This window comes from Desmodus rotundus, chromosome 10 (genome assembly GCF_022682495.2).
Source record: "Desmodus rotundus isolate HL8 chromosome 10, HLdesRot8A.1, whole genome shotgun sequence".
NCBI classification, from domain to species: Eukaryota; Metazoa; Chordata; class Mammalia; order Chiroptera; family Phyllostomidae; genus Desmodus; species Desmodus rotundus.
This window is the reverse complement of record NC_071396.1, coordinates 27315220-27329427: the sequence shown is the minus strand read 5'-3', so window position 1 is coordinate 27329427 and position 14208 is coordinate 27315220. Positions and strand designations below refer to the sequence as shown.

At 50.6% G+C, this 14208-nt stretch overlaps 1 protein-coding gene across 6 annotated transcripts in view; it reads left to right on the top strand.

Moving 5' to 3' along the window:
- The window catches only part of TJP1 (tight junction protein 1), a 169502-nt gene that overhangs the window by 153709 nt on the left and 1585 nt on the right, over positions 1 to 14208 (top strand). For 3 of the 6 annotated variants that reach the window (XM_053912794.2, XM_053912791.2, XM_053912795.1), the window contains 6 exons: positions 46 to 143; positions 1497 to 1724; positions 6098 to 6267; positions 8501 to 8978; positions 10412 to 10629; positions 11669 to 11812. In XM_053912794.2, the coding sequence (XP_053768769.1) occupies positions 46 to 143; positions 1497 to 1724; positions 6098 to 6267; positions 8501 to 8978; positions 10412 to 10629; positions 11669 to 11812 (1336 nt within the window). The remainder of the gene's footprint in view (positions 1 to 45; positions 144 to 1496; positions 1725 to 6097; positions 6268 to 8500; positions 8979 to 10411; positions 10630 to 11668; positions 11813 to 14208) is intronic. The other 3 variants (XM_053912796.2, XM_053912793.2, XM_053912792.2) reach the window with 2 other exon arrangements.

Below are 14208 nucleotides of genomic sequence, written 5' to 3'. Positions count from 1 at the left end.
GTTTGGTAATGATCTGTCCCTGAGGTGTGTTTGTCATTTTTGCAGCCTCCAGAGGTAGCATCCAAACCTCCAGGGGCTCCCGTCATCGGCCCTAAAGCCACTCTGCAGAGCCAGTTCAGTGACCACGACAAGACCCTATACAGGTGGGTACCCTTGGTGTTGTGGGCGGGATGGGACTGACTGGGACTCCAACCCTCTTGGTCAGTGAACAAGCCTCTCAGGGTGTGTGTGCCGGAGTGACGGGACTCTCGTGCTCGAAGGAACACTGCCGGCCTTCCCAGTGGCACGTGGCCCTGGGAAAGGAAACGAGGCTCTGTGTTACATCCCTAGGACAGGCCTTCACTGTGGCTTCGGGAAACCAGGATCGTGGAAACATATTTTTCTAGCAGATCACTCAAATGAGAATTTTAAAGCCCTAATATTTGCATCATGTTATTTTAGTTTTAAAAGTGTTTTCAGACATGCACACTCTCAGTTTTGAGAGGTAAGAAAACAGCCCAGATTGGCCAAAGTAACGCATTCACTGTTCAGTGAGCACATGCTATGTGCTGGCCGTGGGGCTGAGCACCCCACGCTGGGAAGGAAGCAGAGGCTGCATGGGGGCATCTGCAGGATAGGGCGGAGCCAGAGAGAGGCCCGGCCCGCTGTGCTGTCCCCGGGGGCCACGGCACTGCTGCCAAGGGACAGGCTGGATTGGAGACAGGCTCCTGCCTCACCCGTGTTTACGTGCTGACATTTGCGCCTGTGACAGAGAGGAACTCTCACGGAGACCCCGTCCTCTGTTTTTAACCACGGGGGCGTTTCTCACGAAAATGGGAGCCGCTGTGGTGCCTCCTCTGGCTAGTGTCATTAGCATATTGTCTGTGTGGCATAAAATAAACTTGTAAGAATTGATGCTTAGCCCTTTTTTGGGTGTAAAACCTAGTGAAGTTCAAGCGTTTTGATGCGAAATCTCTCAAATGTGCTAAACAGAACGTAAATAACAGTGTACTGGGTTGCTTAGTAACGCACTTTCTCCTCTGCTTCCTGTGCCCTCTGGAACCTTGGACTTTACAAAGCTGTGTCCTTAAATGAGGGTCATGTCTCGATGTCCAATTCCAATTCCTAAAAAGTCTTTTCTAGAACGTTGTTAAATCCTCTCGGTTATTGTTGCTGCCATTGGTGTCTGCACTTCCGGGAGAAGTTCCTCACTGGCCTGATTTCACTTCCTCTTCTCTTTCTGATTAACTGCCTACAACCTGCTGTGAGGCCTCTAACCAGACAAATACTGAGCTTGATAGACGGTGGCAATGAACCTCGAGGGCTGGAAGAGGGCTGCCTTCTGCGCCCAGTGTGTGAAGACGGAGTTAAAGTGTCCATTTTGAGGGTCGTGCTGCTCAGCTGGGTCCTGAGCAGTCACAGCTCAGGGGCGGGTCGGGGTGTAAGTGATTCGCAGACTCCACTTTCCTTGTGAAAGCAGCACCGAAAAAGCCGTTCCATTTGCCGTTCCTTGTCAGGATCCCAGAACCTCAGAAACCTCAGCCAAAGCCCCCTGAAGATATCGTTCGGTCAAATCATTATGATCCTGAGGAAGATGAAGAGTATTACCGAAAACAGCTCTCCTACTTCGATCGGAGAAGTTTTGAGAACAAGCCTTCTGCGCACGTGCCTGCCGGCCACCTCCCAGAGCCGGCCAAGCCGCTTCCTTCTCAGCATCAGCCAAACCTGTCCAGTTACTCTTCGAAGTAAGTTATTTCACCTCACACTTCCCCTTTTGAAAACAAGATGACACATAAAGGTTTGATTGCGTGAAGTGGAGTTGATTTCATGAAGTTCAGTATTTCGAAGGAAGTAGTTAAGTTTGTCTTACACACTGTGGACTCCAGCAGGTGAGCACTGCGCGTACTTTGAGCTCTAGGATGTGTTTGGGGTTTGTTCTTAAGCTCTGGTAGCAGATACAGCAAGTGTTGGCATTTAGGGAAAGATGGTAAAGCCAGAGGTAAGAAACAATAAACAGTGAAGACCCTGATTTTTAGGTGAATCATAAGCCTGTCTCCCTTCTGTGCAGCAGTTAATGCTGGCTCTTTTTTAATGTTTAAGTATAAAAACGGATGTATTGAGGCAACATTTTTTGAGGGAAGAGAATAGATTGTATTTTTTCAAGGAGAGAGCTTGTCTTTTTTATTATTGGACTTCGGGGGCACTTTAGAAATTTCTTGTCCAGTTTTATACACAAGGAAACTGAGCTCCATAAGGTAACGTGACGTGCAGAGCTGGCAGTGAACCCCCAGTTTTTGACTCCCAGGCTTTTTCCTTTCCTGCGCTGCTCGCTTCCGTTTACTTGTTTCTTGGGTTTTTGGTCGGTGGTTCTTCCTTGCCTGTTTTGTCGGGGCACAGATGCAAGTGTGCCTGCGTGGGTCCGTCTCTGCTGCTTTTGTCTCCCTGGTTGAGCCCTGAGTGACACCAAGCTTGGTGCTGAGAGCGGGGGCTGAACCCTCAGAGGCACAGGTGGGTTCATGCATCCACAAAACCAGCCCCTGAGAGCGGAAGGCAGACGTGGCTTTAAGACGAGGAGTGAGCTTACAGTGGGGGACAGCCCCTGGGGCCGGAGGAGGGAATCAGCGTCTGAGCTCAGGGAAGCCTCAGTTCCCCTTCAAAGGGCCCATCTCTTTAATTAACTTAAAACTCAACTGATTCGAGGCTTTCCGTCTGAAAATTCCCTTTCTGGTGGCACCTGCATTAGCGTTTGAATGACCGTGACCGTAGTTTAGTGGAGCCAAGGGGACATATCAGAAAGCCCTCACCGGCCACTTTTTTCTGAGACATCCTTTGAAGTGAGGATTTAAAACCTTTTTTGCCCTGTCATCCTTTTAAATCCTCGTCCACAGAGAAAGCCATTAATAACAATGTACATGCAGCCGTGGGGTGCCGGGATTCTATTCTGTGCAAACGGGGTCTCAGGCTGGTGGTGCGAGCCTGCCCTCACAGCATGCTGGAGAAACACCCATGCATCCGACGTGCAGACCGAGGCAGGCTCAGCCCTGAGCCTCCGGAGCCCCCCTTTGGTAAGGCAGGAGGCGCACCTTCTGTTACAGTTTTGACCTAAGTCGGTGACGAGTTCATTCCTCTCAGAAGAGGGTCCAGGGAGTGGCGTTTAAGGAGAGAGATTTTATTTATCCTTTCCCTTACTTGGTAAATACAATACATCCTTAAAAAATACATTCAGGTCTAAAAAGGTTTGCCAGAAAATCCATTAGCAAGGCCTTTTCGGCTGTGTGTTCATCTGGTGTTCCAGGAAGAAGATGCAGTTCATCTGTGATGAGAAACTTACATGGCAGGTTTGCTGGCTGGGGCTCAGGGACAGTGCACCATGCGAACGGAGCTCGGCGCGGGCACGGTGCCCTCGCGCATCTGCCGCCCACTAGCTGCTCACCCGCGCAGCTCTGGGACCGTCGCTAGCTGGGCAGAGGCTTCCGGGACCAAGTGAGAAGGTGGAACTAAATGGGCACTCGGATGAGCTTCCTCCTTCTTAACTGTGCTGCGCGCCTCCGCGTCGGCATCTTAACTGCAAGGAGAGGAGAATCGGAGAGCAGAGTGAGGGTCCCATAGGTGGTTTCTCTGCTTTTGCTGCTACCCTTCTGCCCAGCTAATACAGCTTGAACAATAGGAAAGTGGTTTAGAACATGGGATGCCCTTCGTCCTGCATTTCAAAACTACTTACTGTTACCAAGAGATTGCCTACAGGCCTTTATTTCCTAAAGCAAAAGAGCAAAGTTGTCTTCTTCTGGAAAATATATGCTTATATTCATCTTAAAAAACCCCCATAGTGGTAGGAACTAGAGAGGGGAGAAGTCTCTGTTGGCACAGGACAGGTGCCCCAGGAAGCCAGCAGATACCGCCCTGCCTTACAGTGTAGGGATCTGGGCTGGAAGTGGGAACACTGGGACAGAGCGTCTCAAAGCAGGTCAGGACCGCCCCCCCCCCGGAGTCCAGGCTGGGCCTGGACGCACGTGCCGGCCCAGAGATGGTGTCACTCCTCCAGGGCAGCTGGGGTTCTGACGTGCGGGCCCCTCTCTCTCCAGGGTCATGTTGCTGTGGGACTTCCAGGCCTTAAAACACACATTGGCGGTGTTCAGCTTTTAGGAACTAAGTATAAGATTACTGTAGGGTTGTTTCTGTGTGTGTGTGACATTAGATGAGAGGGGCTGTGACATTCAGGTGCGGCAGCTTTGTAGATAGGCTGCACCTGCCCTTAGAACTGGCGATGGGTCCAGTCTTGCTGGACAGGAATACGTACCGGGGATGCATACGTGGGAACTGCACGTTCCAGAGGGGTGCACGTTCCCCTTGCCCATTTCTCCCTTCCTTGCTGGGGGGGTCTGTGCGCCTGACTGTCCGTCACTTCTTCCTGTGTTTTCACTTCGAAGAGCTCTCTTGCCCAGCCTTTTTGGGTTTTTTTCCGAGAGGGAGGGAGAAAGGGAGAGAAAGTTCAGTGTACGACAGATGCATTGATCTGTTGTCTCTCTCACACCCCCAACTGGGGACCTGGCCCACAACCCAGGCATGAGTCTTGACTGGGAGTCGAACCGGCGACCTTTTGGTTTAAAGGCCAGCGCTCAATCCACTGAGCTATACCAGCCAGGGCAGCCCTTTGCTTTTAAAGGAGCATCTCATTCTGACTTACTCGGGACCTGCCAATCACCCTGAGTACTGCTCCTTTACTGGATTCGTTCCTTGGTAGCAGTGGCAGAGGGGGCAGCAGACGGGTGCTCACACCACCAGTTAGACCACGTGGGGGGGTGGGGGCAGGGCCCAAGTTATTGTGGTTGAATTTACTGGGCCTTTCCCTCGCTCAGTGGAGTTAGGGATAGTTTCTTTTGTGGATCGAGTTATTTTGAAATGGTGGATGCCTGTCTTTTGGTTGATGTTTTGAAATGACATTTGAGTCGCATTTGCTGCAAGTTTCTTAGTTAGATTGACCATTTTCTTTCATTTTTCTGTTGTACTTGCTTGCCGTCGCCTAGATTTCTCGGCTCTCACACTAGCTATGACTACTTGAGAAGGAGCATCAAGTGGTAAGACTGGCGTTTATGTGAGGCTGTCACGTGAGGTGTCTCTCGCCTGTCGTTGGCATTATGTGCACTTCCGGATCAGAACGTGGCCTTCAAGTGCCCAGTCTGAATGTGGGCAGTGAAATAACAGCTTGGTGTCACAGCTTATGATAAAGCCAGACTTCCTCAGTGAAGGCCTCCTGTGCGAGTCCCTTTGACACGTCCATGTCACCGTTCGTGCACGTAAAGCCAGTGCGGCCTGGCTCTCTACCAAGGGCTAGATGGCAGTGTTGGATTGTGGGTCTATTTCCACGGTTTCCTGTGTGTGCATTTCACGTCGCGTGTGAACAATTGGCAATCTGAGAAAATAAGTGTGCACGGCCCAATTGGACTTCAGTAAAATTAAGCAATACCTTCTTCTCTAGCTGTTGTTGACAAAGAATCGGACTGGTGCACCCAGGGCAAACTGCAAAGTAAAAGCTGTCCGTTCTTAGATGGTCCTGACAGCCACACTCCTTCGTTTCCACATGGTCCCTGGCCGCTCTCGGGCCGAGTTTCAGTAGCTGTGGCTGAGACCTGATGGCCCAATGAGCCACAGCCATTCACTCCCTAACTTTGCTGGGAGCCCTGGCCGGCCCCGTCCGACATCCTGCCTGGTGCTCTGAGGTGCCAGGGCACGCCTTGGCGCCTTACAGATGAAATCAGCGATGAACCCGAGGACCGTTTGGGCCTATTAGTACTTTCCAAAATATTTGCAAGACCTTCTTAAACTGTGAACAACACAGTTAACTATCACAAGTACACCCAGAATTTCATCTGCCTTTTAGTTGCCGTCCTCTGGATGTTTTCCTGATATTCTCAAAGTACCTGTGCTGTCTCCACATCTCTCATGTTGATGAATTGTTGAATTTGTTTGCTTATTTTGGTAGAGTAGCTTCCCATACTCATAAGACTAAATTGTGAAAATTCTGGATAAAAAACAACTTAGGGACACTTAGAGAACGAGAACTTGCTTTGTCAGTGGGAGTCCGTTTTCAGCGGCTGGCCGTGTCTTTGTTTTTTCACAGGGGCAAGTCTACCGAGGCGGACACTGTGGATAGATCCTTCGGAGAGAAACGCTACGACCCTGGCCAGGCCACGCCCCCACCGCCCCCGCTGCCCGCACAGTACTCCCAGCCTGCCCCGCCAGCCACCAGCTCCTTGCTGCACACGCACGCTAAGGGAGCCCATGGGGAAGGTAGGGCCATCGGAGGTTGGCGTCACCTTGCTCATGGAGTGATACTTGCAAACTTAAGTTCTTCCTGTTTCTAAGCAAAATGGTTTTCCGTATCAGACATAATACATGAAACCTTTAGGCCGGGAACAGTGGAAACTAAGGATTTCGCTAAAAGTACATCACTTGTGTTTATGACTGTGACCGTTATACTGGACAAGCTTTTTGCCGAGTAGGGTTTACTGTTTTATTAGCGTAGCTCGGTTTCTGGAAGGAGCTCTTGTTTACCAGTGTGTCCGATCTAAATACTTGAATGGTGGTGTAAAAATTATTGTTTGTTCCCTCTTCACACACAACAGGAAAGACGTGAAGTTTCACCTAACATGTATCCCTTGCTCCTTGCCTTTGCGTTTATGTTATGTAGCAGAACCTCAGCAAGGTGGAGAACGGAGCTCCCATGTGTTCATTTTAATAGCCATGGCGCTGCACATTGGCCCATCCGCGCTCCTTCATAGCTCTCTCTCCGAGCACTGGCTGTCTCCCTTGTGCGTGCTGATCCTCCTCCTGGGCCAGGGGCCCGGCTCCTCTTCCTTCCTCCTGCTCCCCTCATCCTTCTCTTGGCCTCCTCCACCAGTATCCCCCTTCCACAGAGCTCTCCCCTCTGCTTCAGACACACTCAGGCCACCTGTTCCATCAGTAATCCCTTGTTCTAACCCTGCTGCCTCTTGGAACCTACCTTCGTATCTCTCTGCCTTTCATCACACTCCCTGAAATGAAAACTGTTCCCTCCACCTCCTGACAACCCTGTTCTTGTTGGGTCCTTCCCCCAACACAATCCTCCCCCAAAATAAATAAGCTATATTTTACCCTCAGAATATACTGCAATTTATCCTTCTGTTGACACTTTGCTGCTATGACACAAACAGTACTTCTTTCATTTATGTAGGAGTCAGATTACAGGTCGAGTCTCAACCAGACAAGCTGTAGTTGCAGATTTACATAACTTCACGTTAGGGTTTCTTTACACACCGTCACGTCTGCAGATGAAGTTTCCATTGCTTTCCAGTGCTTACGCCTTTCATTTATTTGTTTATTTTTTTGCCTGTTTGTACTGGCTGGGACCTCCACTGAAGTGTTGAGTAGAAGTGATGAAAGCAGACGTCTTTGCTGCTTCCTCATCTCGGGGAGAGGATTTGCTGTTTCACTTTTACCACGTCAGCTGTAGGTTTTTGTAGCTTCCTTCTTACTCGGTTTAGGACGTTCCCTTCTAGTCCTAATTTGCTGAAACCGTTTTGTGAAATGCTTTCTCTGCGTGTAATAAAGAGGCTTGTAAGAATTTTCTCCTTTATTCTGTTAATGGAGTGAATGACATAACAGCGTTCATAAGGAGTTTGGGTTTGTAGTTTCCTTTTCTCACAGTGTCCTTGCCTGGGTTTGGTGTCAAGGTTGTGCTGGTTTCATAAAGGAGTGAGGGCGTGTTCCCTCTTCTGCTCTCATCTGAAGGAGCTCTAGAGCGTTGGTAGTATTTTCTCCTTATTTATTTCCTGCACTCCAGTTGGGACTGTTTTACATTCCCACCCAGGCAGGACGTGGAAATTCTTGCTGTTCTGCATCTTGCCAACCAGCCACTGCTAGACTTAAGTTTTGCTAACCTAAGGGGTGTGAGATGGTATTTCATGTTTTCTGTTTGTTTGGGCTTTGCATTTTCCTAATTCCTAGTGAGGGTGAGGGTGTTGTTACATGACTACTGGGCATTCTGGTTTTCACTTGTGTTCGTGTCTTTGCCCACCTTCCTGTTAGGCTGCGTCTTTCTTATGGATGTGTGGGTGTTCTTCATGGGTTTTGGGTCTTAATTCTTTGTCCGTTACATGTTGTTAACAGCTTCTCTCAAGCTGTGGCTTTTCTCCTGACTCTAATTACAGTGAGTTTTCAGTACTGATTTTCTTTTTTAACATAGCCATATTTTTCATTCTGCTTCTAACTTGTTATGGATGTTAGAGAGGGGCCAGGACCCTAGGCGTTGTGGCCCTGACTCCAAGGCAGTGGGGTGCACTAACCGTGCGTCCCGGCCACCTGCCAGGCCCTCAGCATCACACTCAGTCCCCAGTGCTCACGAGCTGCCCTCTGACTGTGGCAGCTTTGAACTAGGTCTTGACTTCCACAACAGGGCAAGTCCAGATAGGGAAATGTCAGAGGAGCCGTAAAACCTCCTTTCAAGAAGTTTTAAAAAGGCTTGTATATTCTTTTTTCTTTCCAGGTAATTTAGTGTCACTGGATTTTCAGAATTCTTTAGTGTCCAAACCAGACCCACCTCCATCTCAGAATAAGCCAGCAGCATTCAGACCACCGAACCGAGAGGATCCCGCTCAGTCCACTTTCTACCCCCAGAAGAGTTTCCCAGAGAAAGTGCCAGTGAATGGAACTGAACAGACTCAGAAAACAGTCGCCCCAACGTACAATCGATTCACCCCGAAACCCTACACAAGTTCTGCGCGGCCATTTGAGCGCAAGTTTGAAAGCCCTAAGTTCAGTCACAACCTCCTGCCCAGTGAAAGTGCACACAAGCCTGACTTGTCTTCAAAAGCCCCCACTTCCCCGAAAACGCTTGTGAAGACGCACAGCTCCGCACCACCTCCCGAGTCCGACAGCGGGGTCGAGGCCTTCCCCCTCCGTGTGGACAGGCCGAAGTATCAACTGAACAGCGTCAGCTCGGGCCCAAAGGCTGTTCCTGTGAGGTGAGGGTTTTGCCTTGTTTCTGGCCTTGTGACTTGTCTGACATGAGCTCGATGTGGGTTCTCTGGTCGGGGGCCTGACTTTAACTCAGCTCGTGCTCAGACTTCAAACCGAACACTGGTGACCACGGTGTGGGTGGCCACAAGTGCCGACCCACAGAAGGTCCTGCAAGACGTCCAGGACGGTGCCGGTAGGGTGATGAAGCTAAGAGTTGTGTGTGCTTAGTGGGTATTGTTGTGAGCCCTGTATCACCAAGCACTCAGGTTGAGTGACATTGCAGAGAGCCCAAGGTCACGCAGCTAGGGTGCAGGGAGCCTAGATCCAGGCCCTGGTCGTCTGACCCCAGGCCGTCCTCAACACCCGTGGCTTCCCGTGACCTTGGACCTCAAAACCACAAGCGTCTATGCTCCTCGTCCACTGTGTGTTCAGCACTGATGTTAAAAAGAAATGAAGGTGTAATGAGCTCAAAGTGGTTGTTAAGCAGCAGTACCTGTTTTAGAGTTTTAGGGAGTCGGCTGTCTGAGCAGACGAGGGGGGGTGTCTGTGAGGAGCCCCACTGTGACTCCCCTCTGTGCTGTCATCCGTGGTGTGGACCAGGCCCAGCCCGCCACACGCAAGCTCACCGCAGCCCCAGACCCACTCACTGAGCAGAGAAGCCCTCGCAGGCAGTATCCAAGGCCAGGAGGCCCGCAGCCTCCTCCCTGAGCAGGACTGTCTCCTTAACAGGAGGGGACTGGGGGCAAGCGCTCCCTCGGGCGTGGGTGCCCATCCCTGAAGCCCCGGTAGTGCGGGAATGGAGTTGCCCAGCCCACTTGTGCCTCAATCTTTTCAGTCTGTCTTCTGCTCCCCGTCAGGTCCTGGCTCACAGTTTCACTTCAGTGAATCTCAAAAGCCTCCGTTTCTGAAGTGCTCCCGATACCACATCCCTGCTGCCCTCAGTTTTCCTCGTTAATGGGCTGCTCTCCGTAGGTGCTTGCTCTATACCACCTCACGGAACTGGCGACCGTGCCTTTGCCAGTGAGGGCACGTGGGCCTCGGGTGCCTAGGAGAGGCCGAGGTGTGCACACGTCACATCCCGGGGAGATAGGGACCTAATGAGTACGTTTCATGAGGCCCGAGGTGCCGTCTGTTGCAAGGTGCACCATTTTCTCACGTAACACTGAGAAGGAAAAATGGTGCTACCAATTGAGCCATGACTTGCCATCGCTTTTAAAACACCAATTGTGTGGATGTTAAAACGTGCTGTTTAATGCCAGTGAACTGTAGTCGTTGGGTGAGCAAGCTATCGGGCTCTGTCCATTCTGGTGGCTAAGCTCCGGTAACTAGGTGATCGGATGGAGAAAGAAAAGTGAAATGACGCCGCTGCCACCAACAGTAGTCAGGAGAGTGCCTGTGCCACGCTTGGGTTTGCTCACGGGCGTTTCTGAACCCGCAGTCCTTCAGTGGTGGAGGAGGACGACGACGAGGATGGTCACACGGTGGTGGCCACAGCCCGAGGCGTGTTCAACAGCAATGGCGGGGTGCTGAGCTCCATAGAGACTGGCGTTAGCATAATCATCCCGCAGGGGGCCATTCCCGAGGGTGTGGAGCAGGAAATCTACTTCAAGGTCTGTCGGGACAACAGCATCCTGCCGCCTCTAGATAAGGAGAAAGGTAACCGTGTCCGTGTCTCCTTCGTTTTTGTGATATGGGCGGCCTGGGAGCTCGTCGGGCTCCACCGAGAGGATCACCCAGACCCCGTTTCTGCCAGCCTGCTGGTCACGCAGAGCCCTGGGGGGGGAGTGCCCGGTGGTGGCATGGGCACGCGGTGGGGGCCCCCGCAGGAAGCACGGGGCAGGGGTGGAGGTGAGCTTGCTGGACCTTTCCCACAGCATGCTTTACTTCCTGTCTGAGAGTGGCAGGGGCTGGGCTGTTGGCCGTTCCTCCTCCTGTCTGCCAGGCAGTCCTAGCCGACATCCCCAGCTTTGTCTGTGAGTTGTTCACCCCTTCATCTCTAGAGATGGGCCAGGTGAAACCCACTGAGTCAGGCCTTGCTCTGTGCCTGTTACCAGCTTGTGGAACGTAAGCCTCTCAGGGTGGGTCTGACTCACCTCCCCAGACCCAGCCCTAGGGAAACCTCAGTGGGGGGGGGGGGGGTGGCGGGGGGGCGGGTGCAGAGCTGCTCACAGAACCTGGGGCTGCTGGGGTGTTCCCTGTATGCCCGCGCCTGTCAGGTGACACCGTGGCCCGCACCACGGCTTCCTTTAGAACCTGCGAGCGGCATTTCTCTACCTTACTTCAGCTCACCTGCTCACATTTTGCCGGAATACTAACGTATGTTGGCCCTGGACAAACCCAAAAAACCAAATCTGGAGCTTTAGAAACACAAGATGTAAGTAACATGTACAGAAAGTACGCCTGACAGTACCTTACACTGTCAGAACCTGTGATCTCATGCAGGTGCCACCAGCTCTGAGGCTACTTGAAATGTGGCTGATTCGCACTCAAGTGTGCCAGAAGTGTCCCAGACCCAAACCTCACAGATGGAGTGAATTGATGACGCGTCGGCATGATTTGGGGATATAGTGGGTTAAAGTGGCCGCAAGGAAATTTAAAACTACACAATGTGGCTTCCGTTCGGTTTTTCCGAGTCAGTGCTGCCGTAGGGAGGGAGACGTCATCTAACCCTGCCTCTTCCCCTCCCTGCTTCCAGGTGAGACCCTGCTGAGCCCACTGGTGATGTGTGGGCCCCACGGCCTCAAGTTCCTGAAGCCTGTGGAGCTGCGCCTACCACACTGTGCGTCCATGACTCCTGACGGTTGGTCTTTTGCTCTAAAATCATCCGACTCTTCGTCGGGTATGCTGTCTTCACTCTGTCCTTTGGGGGCTCTGGGTGCTGTCGTTGATTAGTCCCTGGGCTGATGGAGCTCCCCATGCCGGGGGCAACCCTCTGCCTCTGTCCTCATGGGCATTGTGGTGGGCGGACCCCCTCTGTGCTGCCTGTACGTGAGCCGTGAGCGGATCAGGAGGGGGCGTTTCTGCCTTTCACACTCGAGGATGCGGCCTAAGGCCGACAGGCGTGTCCTTCTGTCATCGCTGCAGCGAGGGAACCGGCCCTGCCCTGTACAGGCCGGCCTTCTCACCTCCCCACCAAAACGATTGCGTTCCTGTATGTCATTTCTGTTGTTGGTGACCGTTCTTCAGTTTTTCAGCCTGCAAAGTCTTTCTGTCCCAGGGCAGCTTGAAACACAGAAGCCCTTCTACTGCACTTGCACGCGGCCCTGGTTTTTCAGTGCAAACCCTAAATCACTGCTGGCTCCACGCTGTTCTCACGTGGTTCTCCCTTTTCACATCGTAATCTCAAAGCTCCTGTTGTGCTTGCACACTCCCCACTTCCTTTGGGTGACGACATCAGCTCCCAGTTGAACTTCCTCTGTTTTTGGTATAAATCACTTTAATTGAACCTGATATAGAAAAATAAGAGTTTACAAACCCGCTTTGGAATTTTTGGTAAATCAGGTGGGCATTATACAGTGTTAGCATGGGGCACTAGGAAATAGGGTTTTATGGTGTAAAGGTTATAGGAGAAATTTTAATACTATGCAAGACAAAAAATTGTATAAGTGTGTATTTCACAAGTAAACCCATTTTCTGGGAATAGTTAATTAATTTTAACACACTTGATAGCAAAGCCATTTCCTCAGGGACTCTGCTGAGAAACGTTTTATTAGTTTGAATTAATGAATGAATACAATGGCATTTAAAACACATTCTGAAAGTCGGCCTGTAGTGTGAGCTCCGGTTGTCCTCTGAGCCATGTTAGGGTGAGGGCCCTTCAAGTCACCGTGTGTGGCGGCCACTGGTTCGTGATTTTTTTAGCTATTACATGAAGCATAAGTGATTCCTCCATTCTTTATTCCAGTGTTTTATGCCACAAAACGTAAGTTATTAGATTAACACAGGAAGAAGTTGTCAAACCTGAGCATATTCACCTAGAAGAGGAACGTACCTTTACGAAACGCCACATGGCTGTAAAGTAGTTAGCTGCTCTAAATTCTGCTCAAGAAGTCAAGGGTAGATTTTGATAACTATGAACTTAATCCCAGTACAAATTAGGCTATTAGAAAACTTGAGCCTAAAGATAAGGTTTTTAATTTACTTCCAAAGGGTTATAACTCCAGCTCATTGCCTGCAGAGTGTGTTGTCTGTAGCACTGTGTGAGCCCACCCATATCTGAGAAGTGGAATTGCTCAGGCAGTGTGCCGCCTACCGGGGGCAGGTTTCCCGCCCTCGGCCCTGTTGACATTTTGGCCAGAGAATTCTTTGTTTGGACTGTGCATTGTGTAACTTTAGTGACCTCCCCAGCCTGCACCCACTGGCTGCCAGCTGTGACAGGTCGAATTACTTTCAGCCTTTGTCCCGAGCTCCTGATTGAGAGCTGGTGTTGTTAGGGATGCAGAAGTGAGCCGCTTCGAAGGTCACTTAACCTTGGAAACCAGCGACACACAGCCATCCCGGCCTTCACCCCAGTGTCCCCTCCCGGGCCTCTGAGCTCCAGCTGCGAGCATCAGGCTGCCAGCACCGCCAGCACCCAGGCCCTGCTGCAGGCTCACAGCGTTGGCCTTAGCCACACGGCTCCATGCAGGGTTTGGCTGCCAGGATCGGGGCTGAGGAGCTGTGCTCCAGATTACTGGGTGGGTTTTTTTTATTTTTTCTTTCTTTCTTTTTTTTTTTTTAAGAGGAAGGTCTTTCATTTGTTGGTCTGTAGTTGAGTGTGAGAAATGTGTTTTCACACTCAGCTGAAATGGGTGATCATAGAAATTACTGTCCAAACTTTGGAAAGTGAAAGAAGGATGCTGTCAATGATGAGGTGGACTTGGGCAAACTGGAATCATCCCCAGCATGTGGGCCCTCCCTTTTTTTTCATCTTTTGAAAAAAACATCAACGTGAAAATATGCTGAAAGAGAAATCGGAAGTAGTTTTGAATCCTTAGATTCCAATGGGTCTTCATTGACACATAGCACTTAGGAGTTACTTTTTAAAGTAAAGTTGTACACAATATTATGTTCGCTATACATAGTTTCAGGCTACAGTGTAGTCATTTAACGTCGTATGCCTTACCATGTGAGTACCCCGCTAAATCCAGTCATCATCTAGCACATAGAGTTCGGGTGTAAGTGCAAGTGATAAATAGAAGAAAATCTTATGTGAATATGTACATTTATCTTTGTCTCTTGGTTACAAAGCATTAT